The sequence below is a fragment of the Chroicocephalus ridibundus genome, chromosome 4, assembly GCF_963924245.1.
Source record: "Chroicocephalus ridibundus chromosome 4, bChrRid1.1, whole genome shotgun sequence".
Taxonomy (NCBI): Eukaryota; Metazoa; Chordata; class Aves; order Charadriiformes; family Laridae; genus Chroicocephalus; species Chroicocephalus ridibundus.
In genome coordinates, this window is record NC_086287.1 from 92,876,100 (window position 1) to 92,894,560 (window position 18,461).

General features: G+C 39.4%; 1 protein-coding gene across 1 annotated transcript in view; it reads right to left on the bottom strand.

Moving 5' to 3' along the window:
• Positions 1–18,461, bottom strand: part of ZCCHC14 (zinc finger CCHC-type containing 14) — a 54,045-nt gene that overhangs the window by 31,889 nt on the left and 3,695 nt on the right. Inside the window, exon 2 of the mRNA XM_063334788.1 lies at positions 7,294–7,417. Within this exon, the coding sequence (XP_063190858.1) occupies positions 7,294–7,417 (124 nt within the window). The remainder of the gene's footprint in view (positions 1–7,293; positions 7,418–18,461) is intronic.

Sequence of the window (18,461 nt, forward strand, 5' to 3'; positions counted from 1 at the left end):
CATATGGTATATACACAATTAAAACTGCTTACAGGAAGCGTGCATTAGAGAGTCTTCTGTCATACGAACTCAAACAAGAGCCATGGGTAAATATATACAGCATTACTTTCCACCGAAGCCAACTCATTGCAGCTCTTGGTCAAGAGGTAGACCTTTTAGTCTTCACGTGAAGTGCCTGCAAACCAAAGGGCTGCCCTCGGGAAGGAATCTGGGCCGTGAAGAGGTCCCTTCCAACCCTGCCATTCTGTGATTCTGTATGAATTACAAATTCAGTAAAAAGCACCTGTAAGTATTTGCACAAAAAGGTTATGACAATTATTGGATGACTAGGCAAATCAGAAGCCTACTTTCCATTCAGCTAGAAGAGTCCCCATGCTGCTCTCCCTTTGTATCTTGTCACAGCAATCCCAGATCTCTCCTGACAAGTCTTGATATGTGGAAAGGGAGGTGACAAGGATGACAAAGTAATACTGACTCCAACCTCTAAAGGGTACAAGAGTTAACTTATTAACAGTTAACAACATAAATTTGCCAGAGTCCAAGTGGAGCCCCAGGAGCTCAGAACCCTACTCGCAGCTCCGAGTCAGCCCAAGGGGGAGCTACTCAACCTGGCCTCTGGCTTTGGGGACATCAAATGGCCTTCCACGCCTGCCTACGTAAGGCACAGAGTACAACTGCACGATCAGTAAAAGCTTGATATGAAATGCAATGGTTTTTAATTTTTTTAAAAATAAATTAAAAACTCATGAGTATTGTCTTTATTGCAAAACTAAACCTGCAACCTTAATTGAACTCCAACTACAGGAGAGCAAGCTGCGTGATTTATGCAATGTACAGGCTTCAAGAAATTTCTTAATATACAATAATCTTCTAGCACAGTGGAAAATATGCAACACAAAAACATTTCTTTTGAAGTATGCTAATCCTTGGATTTGATTGCTAGAATTAACTCTTGATACTCGTAAAACAACTAGTATATTAGAGATAGCAAGTCAGGCATGCAGTGCCTTGTGTGTGATCTAACAACAGACATTGCTGAAGTTTAGAAGCAGAGTTCTACTTCAGAGATAAAATGAACAAAGACATATACAAACAGCTGAAAAAATTATATACAGTTGGTAGAGGGAGATTTTTCCTGAAGGATTATCATAGCCTAAATATTTCTTTAAGCCCTACCCTAACAGTAGTTGACCCAATATTGTTGCAGATGATGTACATACTTAAAAATAGAATAATCCAGCTACACAACTGATGCAGAACAAGGCACTATAAAGTCTGGACCCTGAACCAAAAGGATTTCAGAGCTTTTTTTTTCCCCCCTCCTGTATTTACTCCCTCCTTTCAACAGGCTGAACAACTGGCATCAAACATTTCAGGAGGAAAAGACTGTTAATTGCCACTAACTAAGAGAGCTCCTGCAGTCGTAGTTTCTTGTGGAAAAAGGATGAGTCAAGGAAGTGGGAGACAAAAAAAAGGTGCAAGACCATACAAATACATTTTGCCAAGGAAAATCAATTGGGTAGCAAAAATAGTGGTTAGAAGTTCTTGATAGCTTACATCACACATTTCTGCTGACTACTGTAATGAAACGATTTAGATACCAAAGCTTGCTGCACATAACCATCAGCTTAACCTACCTGTAACTCTCATCCTCCCTGAGGTCAAAAGGATTACTGCAAACAAGGATATATTTTACATCTTAGTATCAATCCAAAGTTAAAACAGTACATTACTGAGATGCATTTTCTCTGAAGTTTGTTTTTCCTCATGTCCACAGCTCCTTTTGTCCAGTAAATCACGTGCTATTCTACGTATTTATTCCAGGACCCTGTATGTGGACTAATGGCATACCTTCAATTAAGCAAGAAGTTTTACCGCGCTCAGCAGGAGTACTAAATGGAGTACAGAATGTCGAATATAATAGTAGAATAAGCCTACTGCACCCATTTTACGTCTAAAAGCTTTACTCCTCTCTGTCCACAGAAGGCAGTTTGTGCCTATCATTAGACGCATGTGTTGCAAGAATTGTGATTCAGCTTCACTATATAAGGATCACATTTCAACAGTTGCTTCATTTGAAATCAGACTGGCTTGGAGACAATTTTGAGGTTTTGTGTGGCAATAGCGGAAAGGCAAGATAAATATACAGAAAACACAAGAATAGGGGGATTTTTGTCACCTCGCAGAAAATGAGGCTTGTTTAGTCAAGGAAACCATCTTCCCGACTGCTTTGTGGAGGAAAACAGTGGTAAGTGCCACCTGGAAAGCCTCAAAGCAGTAGTGAACATCTTATAAATACCAACACAGAACTTCCACTGCAGAAAATTTAAAACAGAGGCTGTGACAAATCAAAATTTTACTCAGTATTATAAGAAATTACAGTATGAAGACTGCACGGTCTTTGTACTGTAATGTTTTGCAACTTACATTGCCTTTATTATAAAGATTCTTTTGTTCTGCACTTCAACATCTGGTCTAATGTACTTTATTCCACTGTGCTTTTGGAAAATATGCTGTGGTCACTGACCATGTTTAATACATTGCTAAAATGTCACATGCACAAAGTAGTACTTGCCCACAGTGCTATCCACCTAATGGCCAAATCGTTCTTCTCGAAACCTTACAGTAAGAGTAATTAATAACATGTCTCGGGTACAGGAAATTCCTATTGCTTTTTAAAAAATATACATAATAAGCTGAATTTTTCATTCAGCTTTGATAACCATAACTGCTCTCTTTCGGGAATTGCCACACGAGGTCAGAACAACTCTACATCCATAGGCTTGTTACAAATGAGCTCTGTAAATAGGACTTCCCGTAGGTCAGATAGCTCCTCCTGGACTCTGGCGTAACAACCGAATTTCCCTTGGCTACCAGCAAAGGACTGCCCGCAAAACAAGAGCTGCTTGCGAATATACTCTTTTTACCCAGTGACCTTCTCTAACCACCTGGGTCACTTGCTCCTGGAAAAAGGTTTTGAGGTGTCTCCCCCGAACATACAGGGTAAAACCCTAAATTTAAGACAACTAGCCTCAGTGCTTTTATCAGAATCCCTCAAGTAAGTTTGCTGACTGTCGGGGTTTAGGCTGGGCTGGCTACTAAACAAATGACAGATAGATGCTCTCATTATCCTCTCTCCCTTCCCAGAAGGGAAGGGAGAGAGACTTACAGGTTGAAAAGAAACTAACACTACTTTAATGAAATAATAATAATGAAAAGGAAAAAATAATACGAAGAAAATAATGAAATATATAAAACTTATACAAAACCAGAATTGAGCTCCCAGGATGACAGTCACGTCACTGGCAGGCGCTGGGAAAGTCACAGACTAGACTCAGCCACAGATGGGAACTGCATTCAGGAACGCATGGATCAGGATCAAAGGCAGAAGAACAGAGTCCTCCTCGGATGCCGGCCATCAAAGAGGCTGAGCCCTTGGATCCCTCAGCTTTTATCCTGAGCGTGACGCAGATGGGATGGGACACCCCGTTGGTCAGTTTGGGGTCACCCGTCCTGTCCGCTCCTCCATGCAGGTGCGACCCCTCTACACTTTTCTCTTCTGACCCTCCAACTTGGTAAATAAGAAAGTTACCTGACCTTGGTTGTTATAGGAATAAGTATAAGCAAGAGCCTCTCCGCACACCATTCCTTGGTATTAAGGACAGACATCAGACCTTATCACTGCTAGATGCAGACACTGTCTGAAAAATACACAGTTAATTACAGAGAGCACAGTTAGTTAGAAGAGACCTAACCAAAAAGTAAAATTACTGAAAATAAAATTGGTTCTGTTCTACCTCAAACCAGGATACTGACTTTGTTGGTGTTGTGCTGGGAAACACAGACCTGCCTATAGAAGGCACCATCAGTACCCACCTGCACTGCTGCCCATCCAGCAAGCGTTTGCAAGCCTGAAATCTCATCTCAAACTGGAACCAACATTTCTGACACCGACACCTTCTGCAGCTCTATTTGCACTGGGTTCCGTTCTTCTAGTGTTGCGGATAAAAGCCAAGGGCAACACAAGGAAGACAGTGTGGCACTCAACTCGCACAGTACGCAAAAAATGCCCAACCTTCATTTGAATTTGATTGTTCTGTTTGGATCAGCATTAGAACCATAGTTAGAACCTGACTACATTCTAGAAACAGTGGAAGAAGAGACAGAGATCTAGCAACACATCCCTCTTGGAATTTCAGTTACATGTAACATAAGAATCTATCTACATTTGCCTCTGTTCTCCTTGACCAGTGAGATCTGTCAATACATTAAAAACCTGTAAATAAGCCTGTCTGCACCTTTCAAGCACAACAACAGCCAGTCCCTGAGAAGTCTCCACTTCCCAAAGTTACCTCTAGTTAAAATAACTTCCACGTCTGTAAAAAACAGGTTTGAACAATCCTAAAATCACTGATCAAAAAAACAGGAGTAAAAAGCACGATTTATACGGCATGTAACAGCTGTGAGACTTCAGAAGAAGTATCCGCACCCTTCTATGTCAATACCCATTTGTATTTTTTCTAAACTCACATAGGGCAATTTTTTAAATTTTTTTTTTTTTTTTTTTTTTTTTTTACAAAAGAAAAGTCCAGATACTTGAAATGCTTATGTCAACAGGTACAGGATCCTCCTAATGTCACAACTTTTACTTTGCAGAAATGCCCATCTGGTTTACCTTGCTTTAGCACTGATACACACAGAAGGGAGACCAGGCTTTAGCTAAGACTGAAGGACCAGCATAGAAAAATTGGAGAATTTTGTTAAATAACCATATGATTGCCCCCAGCTGCTCACCACTCCCAACAACTTGGGCATTACAGCATGGATCCATGCCTGACAGTGTTCCCACAGTTAGCTGGGCCTCTGAGATAAAAGGAAACGCTTATGGACTTCTCAGACTGACACTCATTTTATAAATCTGTTTCCCAAGGCAGCAATAGTCTGTGCAGATAGGACGGTGAAACTACTCAGCAGTTATGTATTTGACAAGTCTCTACATGAAGCATGTATGAATGTTTCCAGCTAACAACTTAATGCAAACAGACTTCCACCAGTCTGTTATATTCAGCAATATACTCCACTTTTCTCATCTCTCTCCCATATAGAAACTTGAAATATTTTATGCTAAACACTAGTTTCAATGTGTGGATTAGGGAAAACAACCACTGATTGCATTCAGGTCCAAGCCTACTACAAACCCATTCACTGTTCGACTATATACAGAGCGTATTACTGACATTTCTACAAATCAGGATTAAAACCATTCACTGGATTAATACAAACTGTCTCTAATCCAACTAAGCACAATGGATACTGCACCTCTCGTGAGCTTTCTCATTTTTCATCTGTTTCAGCTACAGCCATTTCAACTGAGCCACTTCCAAGCTCCCGTACTTTGCCAAGAAAGGAATGAGGAACTCAAGCAGCTCACCGTTTCTGACCTCAAGGGAGAAGAAATCCTGTCCCCTCGAGCTGCCTGAAACAAGACTCACCAGAAAATATCAACACAAGAATTACACAACTGGTCAAGCAACCTGTCCATTCCATACTCTCATGACTGAATTTCATGTGCTCTAGGTTAGAAAGTTAGTGGGTCCTGCTGAATTAAGAGATGTGTCTGTTCGTTACGAGAATTAGAAATCTGTGAGCAATGCTGGCTCCAGGCTGGCAAATAATCTTCAGTTGTATTCCAGCCTTAAGAGGCAGAACGCCCTACCAGACAGATCATCATATATCAAGGAGAACTCAACACAGTCTTTGCTGCTGCTGAACCAGAAAGCAGAATATCAGTTAGTGTGAAGACTGTATTTGTTCCACAACATCTTTTACCAACTATCACTAAGGCAATCTATAAATTAAAAAGCTACATTCTCTGAAAAGTAAGCAGGTATTCTATAAGAGGGGAACAGATCAGAGGAAAACCTAATTAATTTTCACAGTGTACCATGACTAATCTTGGCATATATGGTACTGGAATAGCAATCACTGAGTACAAATGAAAACACTGTTGAACCCTGTCCTATTTTTAATCAGATGGAAGCCACAAACCCAGCCATGCTTCTGCTTAGTGTTGCATTTTATTCTACCCTGATAGCTTTTACAGCTGGAGAAATAGCTACTTACAGCACTATTCGGCTGTAAAAATTATTGGTACTTACAGCTACTGGGATTATAGTTGAGCATGTCACAGAAAAGGAGGGCTGGTGGAGGCAAGCTAAGAACATTTCCTTGGGACATTTAACCCTTTCCCATCTGTATCAGTTCCTCTGAGTGAAGAAGTGCTTTGGAATTCTTGATTACAATTCATGTGGTATTAAACTATATTTGCAAGGTTATGGGGCAAGACACTGGCAGAGAAGGAAGCAGAACTCTGGAGACCAAATCCAAATAAAAAAATAAAAAATGTATATGGTCCACAACAGTATTTTTAATGACATTCGAAGGCAATATACTAGTGCTGGTAATGTGACAGTATATTTCCCCTGCATTAGTTTTGCCAGACAAGAGCTATTTTTATTATTACCACAAAATGTTCACAAAAGCTGTTCTACACAAATAGGAGCTCACAGTTCAAAGACTTTCCTCACTTAACATTGCCTTTTGTATGCATTAAACAAAAATACTGTTAGTCACCTTTTAACCTAGACATTTTAATATTTGTAATCATAGCCTGGAGCACGGAAATGGAACGCGTGCTTATTAACTCAAATTTGCTAAGCCCAGTTTTAAGCCAGGCCAGCATCCAGTATAACATTACAAAAACATGACTTGTTTTATGACAACGTTCAGGGTGCACACATGTGCTATAAAAGGTGCAATCTCTCTCTCCCATCCTCCTCTCAGCTTCTCACACATTCTTGGGAACCAAGAGAAAGGGAGAAGTGGAAGCCTAACTGCTGTTTTAAATGCCTTCTCTTCTCCCCAGTAAACCAACACTCATCACCATATGCTTCATCCAAGAAATAACCTGCTACTATAAGGATGAGATGTGGAGTGTCAGAGATATTCACTCTTTGAGAATATAATATTTCATGAGAGCTAAGCTGGCATTTTAACTCTTACAGAACTTTCTTGCTTATTTCCCAACAGAAGAATAAGCATACTTGTCTTTCACTGACCATTTTTCACTGATACACTAACACTTCCTGCAAAAACCTTTCCATGACTTCCTTCGCTCAACCCAGTCCAGACGTAAAGAAGCAAAATTCCAGCCTCCAATCAATAATGCTAATTGCCATGAAGAGATAGGAGTTCATTCCCCCACTGGAAACGCGCATGCGGAAAAGGACACACCTTTGGAGTGTTTCCCCGAAGGCCTCTTGGGTAATGACTCCTCAATGGAATGTGTTGATGTATGTAGTACATTTTCCAAACTGTTACTGACACTGTTGATGGGGGTCTCGGACCTTGGAGTGACCTGGAAAGAAAAAAAACCACAAAAATTCAATAAAATAAACTGAGGGAATGCGCAAACATCACACCTTCCTCCAGAGCGAGCAGAACCACTTTGAAGGCAGTCAGGAGACATTTTCTTTTTTTAAAACCAAGGGGTGTCACTATTGATATTCCACAAGTAACAGTTCAAGGAAGTTGTTTTAGTCAGCAGCTATTCACAAATCTAGATTATCTTGGCTAATCTATAAAGCTACTTAAAGTATAATTCTTTTTTAAACAATAGTCACACAGCAGTCAATAGATATTGCAAGACCCTTAACCTCTCCACATTGCAGCTCTTAACTTTTCAACAAGAAAACTAGGGGAAAAGGGCTCTAGGAAAATATCCTTTTTATGTTACGTCACCTATCGACACAGATACAGACTCAAGGCATTTCAAAGTATTTCTACACAGATTACAAGTAACGAATTCCAATTTAGCAAAACCTAATGTTCTTGTCTTTGCCATTTAAAAGCCTGCTATCACGATCGTATTTCAGTGAAAAACTGCACACTAAAGATGTGCCATGCAGAAGGCTGCATCATCAAAACAGACTTCATGGCCTAATATGTACCTTCTAAGCTGCATTTAGCATAAGAAAACATATTTTCACCATTACTTAAAACTACAGTAACCAACGTAAGTCATTAGAAAAAGCAGAATCGAGCACTGCCCACTTCAGCCGCTGTCCACAAGGGCATTCATAACTACGTAGCAACACAGAAAAACATCTCTTACTTGCAGCATAACATTCAGCGCCTGCCTAATAAGCAAGGCAATTACTCTCTTGTTTACCAGGTAATGAGAAGTGGATGAACAGTTACATTAGCAGTACTGAACACAAGGGTTTAAGTATCTTAAAGAGGAAAGTGTGCTTTAAAGAGGTAGTTAAGACTAACAAAAGCACTCGCACTAACTAGTGCATTGCTCGAATTTCAATTGCCACATTTTGAATCAACGTGAAATCCTGGTACGGAGATCTGTAACTACAATTTAACATGGATTTTAGCTTTCCACAAATCACAGGAGAAAAGGTGCGTCTCAGCATAACAAAAGCAGCTATGCTTTATTATTCATGGTAGCTAATACCAGCCACTACAGGCCCCTGTAAGGAAAAAGGCTCACTCAGACCCTGATTACTTGAGACAGTGCCAGGAATTAGGACAATTCACACTTAAAACAATACTTTGCTCACGCAGGTAGCCTTACGTATTGACATTAATTGGAATACACAATCCAAGTCAAAAATAGCACACCCTTACCTCTATACAATATACAATAAACCTAGTGCAAGCTCCATTTTAAGACTGACGTTTATAGCTTTGGATGTCATTTAAGGCAGTAGCACAAGTGAAAGACTTGGTATACTTGACATCCATAAAAAAGCTCATATATGCAAAGAAATCAATCCGGAAAGACAGATGAGTGTCAGAAGAAAGCAGGATTGAGAGTACCTGCTTTGCTTTTCAGCACTTAGAAACAAACTTCATTTTTGATCAAAAAAGTAGACGATGTTTCTTCAGCACAGCTTTCCACCAGTAACAAAAACTTAGTATCAAGGTTTCAGTGAGAAAGACCAGCCATTAAACTTTAAGCTTGGAGGGGGGAGAATAGTTTAAATCTCCTTGCCAAAGTCAGTCTTTACCAAAGCTTATCCCACAGCGTCTCTTCCCTGGAGCTCATTAAACTCTCACTCCAGCGGATGGCTGCGGAGAGGAAGTTCCAGCAGACTGAGCAATGACACCAGCATCCTCCTGGCAATGGGAGGCTGCAGAAGAGCAGCCCAGTAACAGCAGCACGACCCAGAAAATTAGATTCAGGCAAGACTACGTTATCCTAAACAACCAGGTTACAAATATTCAGAACAACCAGCAAATATAAACACAGTACTTGAAACTGAGTAAGAACACAGCCACATGGTTTTAGACAAACCTCTAAACGAGCAGTTTGCTACAATATATTGCCTATCTTGTATTCCCTTCTCTCCACTATCCTTACAATAAGAATCGCGTGCAGTTTAAAATTTGCATTTTGTTTATACATAACCTCCAGTTCTTTCCATAAAGATTTAATTTCTATGTACTTGGTAAAGATTAATTTAGCCCATATGTCTTGACTGACTGAGCTCATATACTATCTGGTTCAGTCACACATCAAAGCAAAGCAGTTTCAAATTGGCCTAGAAAAAAAAATCACAAAGCTCTGATTAGTTCCAAATGGAGCGCTCTGCTAGTGAGCTGCATGGTGTTATAACCAGTGAATCTGACTGCTTGAAGCTTTCATTCCAAATTTTAAATAATTTTTTCCACTGACTTAAACATACCAATACTGCAAAGGTTTGGATTTGTTTAGGAAAAGTAAAATAATGAAAAATGGTTTGCAAATCAAAGTTTTAGTTCCAAAATAGTAACAGCTTTTTTTTTTAAATTTGAAGCCAAGCAAAACACAGAGGAACAATAATCCATCAGCTATGAACTGCAGAAGATACTGCCCTGGGAGGGTTGGGAGAAATGCTGGCAGAAGTTTAACAGCAGATGCCCAGGAAGGACTTGTCCAAATTCAGCCACAGAAACTCAGTGTCAGGTGGATTCTGGGAGGAATGTTCACCACAGCTGAACGCTACTGCAATCCAGTATGGGCTCCGCACAAACAAGTACTAATACGTAGTCATTAGATTCCAAATAAAGAACAAGGCATTCCAGTGAGATAAAGATTCTGAGAAGTGGTCAGATTGCTTTGGACCTTTTGGGATCTGTAACATTTCTGAAGAAAGCCAAGATGCCATTGAAGAACAAGCATCTGCTGTTCAAGAACTGTTAAAGCAGTAACAGTCCACAGCAAAGCAAAGGTGGATAAGCTGGCATCACAGAAGCCAGAAATATTCAGGCTATACATCATAATAAACCACAGCAGTGACATTTTATAAATGCAGAAAAATTCACAAATCATTCAAGCTCTCAAAGGGCACAGCATCAGATATTTGAACGGAAGATTTTTGATTTTTCAACTTAAATTATTTGAGAACATCAGTAGAAACGGTCCACGTAGACTAATCAAATACAACGGCAACCCCAGAGAGTTAAAGCAATAGAAATATTCCTCACTATACCTAATCTTACCCTTAGCACAGCATTTTGTAGATGGCCAAGAAGAAAGCAAGCCCTCAGTTGCACCTACTCATAGTTTCATTAGATTATTCATAAACTTCTTTAACACCAGAGTGGCCTGTAGGCTTATTCAATGACTCTAGAAGATGCACTACTCAAATGGGTGCAGAAGAGATTCTTAAACTATTTTTACTCAATTCTGATGTTGCATCTACTCTTTCCACAGCAAAGCATCTGCCTCACAGATGAACTTCTGATTTTCCAGATTAAAACCTAGCTTGTCTCTTGAATTTCAAGTTCAAATAGTAGCCATAACTGAAAATAACACAGAAAATTCATTATTACCTAATGACTAACTGAGGCTCAGCCTGAATTATTCTGTGCCTCATTCTCCACAGTAATAGACATGATCAGGACTGGTATCAGCTACTGAAAAGTGCATCCTTCCCAACATGTGCTAGACAGAAGGATGACAGAATGTCACCCTGAAGCCCTCTACTCCCAGGACTTAACCAGGAAGAGAAATAATCACTTTGACTCAGGCGTCAAGGACTAACATTGTCACAGTATCAGAAGTCATTGCTAGAATTTTAGCCATTATCACATTTTTCCCTTTTCACCTTCCAGCAAGCAATAACTTTTTTTTTCAGCAGTGTGCAGTGATTTTCTTCTCAGCATCAGAGATGTATTAACAGGCATAGATCTTCCTGGGACAGCAAAAGAGAGTTCTAAAAAGCTCTCCAAAACCCTTGATCCATCAAAAAGCACACAGGAAAAAAAAAATTTGCACAACAAAGATCACCTGAAGCAGTTACTTCAACAAGTGGTGTTCCTCTTTCAGCCACTGCTACCTGAAGCAGCTCTGCTACTATCCAAGAAGTCAATACAGAAAATGGCAAATCTGTGAAGCTGGATTCAGTAACTGTTAGCTTTGCTCCCCAGGGACAACGCCTAACATCTAATATAGTAAAGTCTTTCATAAAAATAACAGGACTGATAGAAGTAAAACTTAACATTAAGAATTTTACCAAAAACAGCAATTATATGTTCCTTTTAAAAATAACCAAACAGGACACAGAAAATACATGGTTTAATAGCAAAGTATTTGCTGACTTAGTTTGAAGTGGAGCCAATGCTAAAAATCAATATAGCTAACTACCTAAAGCATAACATGACCTATAATTTAAGGAAACAATGATACAGGATCCGAGGGAATAAAATACTGATTTCTATACCTAACTAGGTATGAAATTTAGGTCATGCATTACACAGGAAAAGTAAACAAAATATAGAAGCAGTGAGTCAGTTAAGTGAGATACTAAGGCCACAGCTAAAAGCCCCCATTGATCACACCAGAAAACTTTTTCACATAATGTTCAGTTTTCAAAGTGGCCAATGATATACTGGGAAAGTCCCACAGATAAATGCCTCTGCCAATACTTGCTTTGGAAGTCTCCATTAAAAAAAGGTTTTTCACAATCATAAACTGACCTCCATGTTCAAGGCTGATGCAGATAACATGTAAGAGTGCACTCAGGAATCGGAGTACTGAAGTCTGGGGGCGGGGGGAGCCAGTCAGCTCCATTCACTCCTGCCGGTTTCATGTTAGCAAGTATTAACAGCAGCTTATTTTGAGGTTAACACCAAGGTCTTTAACACAGTGCAACCCTGCTTGCAAAAATGCTCCAGGAGAAGCTTGATGGCAAGGATACTGCCCTTGCATGCTTAGGCAGATAAGCTGCTATTTCCCAATGCAGGTACATAACTCAGGTTCCCAAATAATTTGAAAAAAATGCATTGTTAACACTCAGGTGTCAAGACTTAAGGTGTTAACACTCATGCGTAAGACTGTTCACTAGGCTAAGTCTGAGCCAAAAACAAGAGCAACCAATGCAAGGGCCTGAAACCCAAAATCTACTGAGACTACAAAAATTAGGAGGAACACGACTGAGCAAACATCATCCTCTTAGTAGCAACAAGCCATTAGTCTGCCCAGCTGCTTGTGAAACCATAGCCTCAGGCGCCAGCTCTGCATTTACTTATACATGCAAATACCTGACTGTTCTCCCACTGCAAGAACAAAATTAAAAACTACTCCTTTTGAAGATCTGAACTCTTCCACAAGGATGTTTAAGGAATGCTCACAAACACACCCAACTTTTCACATACCTAGTAAAGTCCTCAACACTGCTCAACACTTAAGTTTACACATGTTTAGTTGCTTTGTTGGACTGGGCCATGAATGCAACTGAAAGTGTGTGGTTTGTGCTAGAAATTCACTTAGTTACAACAGCCAGGGTCTACCAAAGACAGACAAAAGCACCAGGTGCAATCAAGTCAGGTGTGTCCATGTTTCTCAACAACTACAAAAGGTCCCACACCTACTCTTATAAGAAGTCAGTAAAAAGGTATCCATCTTTAAACACAAAGGGTGAACAGGCAATTTCACGGTGAAATGGGATAATAGATCAGATGCTTTTGTCCTGCGAGACTATTACTGGAGTGAAATGAGGCATGCAGCTTTTAAACACTATGGGACAATCACACCCCTACTACAAGGCTCCATTACAAATTCGGTAGAGCAGATGGACCAAAAAAAAGTCTGGGTTATATTTTACAGATCAAGTAATTTCCACTAAAAATCCTTTGCTTAAAGAATTGTGAATACTTTGTTAATACTGGGAACGTAAATCTACCATAGAGTAACTGGCCTTTAATTACATTGTGCTGTGTGTTTGTCATTCAAGACAGTCAAAAGAAGCATTTGAAAACACCTGGCAACTCTAGTTGGTGCAAAGATGTGCACTCACCCTGTAAGCCAAACAAGGGAAGCTGCAATCTGCAAAGAAGTTTTAGAATTATTTAATATTAGCTAATGCAATGTTTTCTGCCACCACTACACAGTCTCCAACAGTTAACTATATGAGCTCGCCAAACAGCCAGAATATGCGGGTTTCCCGATGAAAAGACATACCAAGTTAAAGTCTGAACTCTAAAGGGAAAAGCTCTCTGTAAAAGGCAACAGAAAAAAGCACAAGTATTAATACAAAAAGAGACAAAACAACAGCCTGTTTCATCTACCTCATCTTCCACGATTTGTTATAGCTTACTGGAGCTGCAAGTGCAACCAGTTCACTCACATTGTGCTAATTCAAGGCACTTTCATTCTCGACTTCTGGTGCATCAGACATATTTCAAAAGAGGCAGATGACAAGAAAGATATTTTATTTTTCCTTCAAAACCAAAAAAAGATATAAAATCATAATTTTACAAACCAATCATTAAAAACATCTCTAAAACAAAAGAGATAACTGCTTATATCTAGACCTTGAAAGAGACACTACTGCTCTGTATCCCAGCACTGATGTGCAAGTATGTCCCTGTTTCTCCACCTGAATGCAACCAAAAGCTAAAAACACATCTACCAGAAGGAAGACTACCTTAACTTCCCCAGAGAATTCAAAGCGTAGCATGGTCTCACCTGCTAAACGAGCCTTTAGCCTTTAATGACACATCTGCCTTTAAAGCATTAATACTATGTTGACTTTAAAGCTGCCATATTTATGTTGCCAGTATATGGGTGGGAAATTGCCCCAACGGGACCAGCACATACAGTTGGGAGGTAAAAGACAGTCAAAGAAGCAACTCTAAAATCTGCTGAAGTATAATCCAAGCAATGATACCATAAGCCTTTCCCTGGTAGAATGGTTCCTTGCCATTCTTCTGCAACAATTCACAAATTAACAAGGTTGGCAGAAGTAATCTGAGAAGTCACAAATTCACCAAATTTAATTTCCCCCTCCTTCCCCTCCTCAATATCCACTGAAGTAATAGCTTGAGTGTAATAAAATTACTTATGGTAGAAAAAGTAAGACGCTGGAAAAGAATTTATAATATGCATGAAAAATGCTCACTTTCACTATTTATCATCACAACTTGGCAGGTCTTTAATTAAAATTAAGATCTTACCCTTAAGTAATTGATCTTATTATTTCTGGATCACTGCAGCTATTTACAAAAATCCTGAAACCCAATATTGGCCAGAACACCTGTTAGAAAGTTTATCCTTTCCAATGCTTATTATTGGATACTCATACCAACAAGACCAAAGGAAAAATTCTCTTTCAGCACGAGGCAAGAGCAAGGAATTTACATGTTTGCTCATTACAAAACCCAAGCAAAGAAATACACATCTCAACCACATCAACCTCTTTTTCCTAGATTTAATACCCATTTCAAATCTAAATAGGGAATAACGTTAATTCAACTTGCTCCAATTCTTTTGCCAAAGAGTAAAATCAAATTCTAGTTTAAGCATGACAACGGTTCTCTTTTCAACAGACAAACTAGATCTAGCATTTCTATAATAAGATTCTGTGGATTCACAGAAACTCTTATCTATATTCTCAGGAATAAACATACTTTTTTTTTTAAAGGAGAAAAAGGGCTCAAGAGCAAGTAGTAAAACCGACTTCCCAGTATTTGACTATAGAAGATACTATAGACTACACAGGTCCCTTTACCAGAGCACACTTAAAAGCATCACAGGCACTGCAGCACTGAAGTCCATAGAAGAATCAGAGCTTTACCCTGCTAGAAAGAGGTAGTGCTGTACCAAATACCCAGCTAAAAGATGACAGGATCACAGTTTTAGCAATTCAAACATTTAAAAAAACCCCATACTAAACCAAATGGCTAAATACTTCCAAACAAGGATGCTGTTCAGTACCTTTGAAGTCAGACACTGGAATGCTTGTTAGGTGTGGTTAACTCCGGCTGCCTCTGTTTTTCCAAGGAGGATCTGCATACAGCTTGTACACTGATTCAATTAAAACAGTTTGAGGTCTAGTACAGTTCAAAATGTCCAACACCTTACATCGCACTTTTTTTTATTGCAGAATAACACACCTGTACTTTTCTTCCAGAAGAGATGAGGCCTACTTCAATGTTCCTTAACTGACAACTAAGTGTTAGAAGGCAATCAGTAGGAAAAAAAAAAAAAGAGTAAATAAAAAAAAAAGTGAAGTGGAACACACTCTTAAAACAAAAACTTCATTCAGCCTGTGCAAAAAAAAATGGGAAAACAGTTCACGGAAAAAACAACATCATTATTAGCTCAACACAAATTTTTTGGCTGCTCTGTCCCTGATGTTTGGATGTACAGTCCATTTCCAAAGCGAACTAATTTAGGTTCTTAAATTCAAGTTCATCACGTAACATATGATTAGGCAAAGTGAATTTGGTGGTAATTAATACTGTCTTCCAAGGATCCCTTTATATGTTGAGCTTATTTCTGAAAACATTGCAGGTTTGAGACCAAACCATTTTATCAGAGTCACAAAAACTCTCAAACAAGAATACCAGTAAGAAATGAGCCAGAACTGGAAGCCTCCCTTAACTGGAACATCAAGAGGCACGTGTAATCCGCATTGCCTCAAGTACTGTGAATACTAAAAGGACATGCAAGGATTGGCACATGTCACCATCTGGAAGCTACAAAACCTGCCCCTACAGCTCCTGAGGTTAATTTCATGTGTTTTTGAAAATGAGATCATTCCCGAGATAGCAACTACTGATATCAGTGAGTAAACACCTCTAATCCTAGCTAGCAACTGCTGTTAACATGGTAATCTACTAATGCTATGAAATACCTTCAATGGGTTAGGAGGCTAAAAATTAGTTTTTTCATGACTTATTCAATCCCTACAAAGCTAGCATAAAAGCCATAAAGGCATCTGACACAGATCACTTAATAGCTAAATTGCTTAACTCGCTGAGGACTTTAAGGACTCAGTTTCTACCCAACAAATAATTGTTTTTTCCAACTCATCATTCTACAGATTTAATAGAAATATCTGAATATTTCTGAAGATTGTGTATGTAACTTCAGTCGCCTGTAGCAAACAGTGCAGAAAGGTGAAGTGGACCCCACAGAGCATCGGCTCTACACAGCTCCCAGTACATAGTCTTTAGTTATTTCTAAGTTTTAGATGAGCCTGGGGAATTAGCACGGGTGAAAAATAGCATCTTATGCTATAAACTTGAAATAGCCATCGGTGCAGTATTTGGAAGCTGACTAGACAAGAGCCATTTTCCCATTCACAAGATATCAACCTGAAAGAGCCACATAACTACAGTGTCACTGACTCTTATTCCCTTTCAGCTGCAAACAAACTGTAGTCAGACCCACCATTCGTGACCCTGGTTCTGCAGCTGAAGCCACAACCAGGTCACTGCATTAAGTGAAGAGCTCTTGTCAGCCAGCTCGCAGAGCATTATCTTATTTCCCTGTTTTTACAGAATGATCTCAATGAGTAGGTGAAACAACTCCAAGAAATACAACGTGACAGACTCATGAATAACTTCTCTAGTTCTGGAGGTTATGTCCTCAGTGTTACTAACGCATGTAGACTTTTAGAGAGGAAAAAGTAAGCCCACGCAGAGATGCATATTATTATGGCTAGATGGGTGCCAGTATCCAAGTAGGTCCTGGTATGTCATTATCTACAAGACATAAGCCTAAGGGGTTCTTTAAAGACAGCATCACTGCAGCCTCTAAACAACCAAGAATGAATAGAAACATTAAATTTTCACCTCTAGCAAAAAGAGACGTTAATTGTCCTAAGTCGTACACAACAGAAGTCTGAACGGATAGTTCAAGATGTTGGGAGACAGTTTTGGGGGGATTTCTCCCTTCTCCGTGGGTCACAAATTCAGTAGTGGCAATTTGCCTATCAAAGCACCTGGATGGGTACATGCAGAGCAGGAGACATTTGGCTACTGGTTTTCACGTGCCCTAATGCTTCCAGCTCCCCCTCTTCTACGAAAAGAGCAGCAGTTTGCAGCTCTAAGCACTATACATCAGCACAGAAATGAGCTTTCAGATGCTAGGCTCTAAATGCTGGCCAGAAAACCATTCTATCTCCTTCGTAGCAAAGGTATAAAAGCCAGCTGAACAGGCACCTTAAGGTGCTAAACCAGCTTGAAAACTCAGTTGCATCATTTCCGGACCAAAATAAGACCATTATGGTTAATCCCAGAAACAAGAGGTTTTAAAGACCTGATTCTTTAGATATATGCCTGGGCTTCATTTGAAGACAATTTGCACTGTTTCGATTTTTAAAAACCACCTTAGATTTTATGCCTGCAAGCAAAAAGTTTGAAGAATCCACAACTCAAGTCCTGCAAGCGTTGGCACCATTCAAACCCAGCAGAAAATACAGGACAAGACTAGGGGCAGAAATGATCACCTTGACAGAGACTAAAGCAATTGTTGTAGAAAGGGCAGTGTTCTCCCTACTTAGGGCAAGGAAACTTAATATTCATTTTGTACTATCAAGGAGAAACCACAAATCTATTAATTACTGACCTACTTCAAGCCAGACACAGCCACCTCTTCCTGTAAAATTAAGATTCATATAATCCAAGAATAATCTCGAAAAGCACAAGTTAAAGCAAAAAATTATTGGCAGCTGTTTTGAGCCTCCTTGTAGTCAGCAATTGCAGCAGACAGTAAAAGACAACAGCAAACAGCAGTGGTTTGCATCACTAACCAACTTCAAATGTGTCCACCTACGCCAAAGCAACTTTAAGGATCATGAAGTGTTTACAGTAATTTTGTATCAACTATTCAGTCTCTTCACTATTATACAACAGTTATTTTTCAGCAATTTCTCTGTTAGATGTGAAAGAGATAGGAGATGGGAAAAGGACTGCAAGCTCCAATGCTGTGGAAAAAAGCTGTAGCTAATATCAAGTTGGGTCATATTTTAATAGGACTGAGTAAGCAGAAGCAGCACGTTTCCATTTGTTTCTGCAAAGAGAGCAAAGAGTACGGTTCAACTTTTTTGTTGCATCTCCCTGAATAAACAAGTTAATGTAAATCATCAGGAATTGTAACAGGACTCCTAGTTATACAG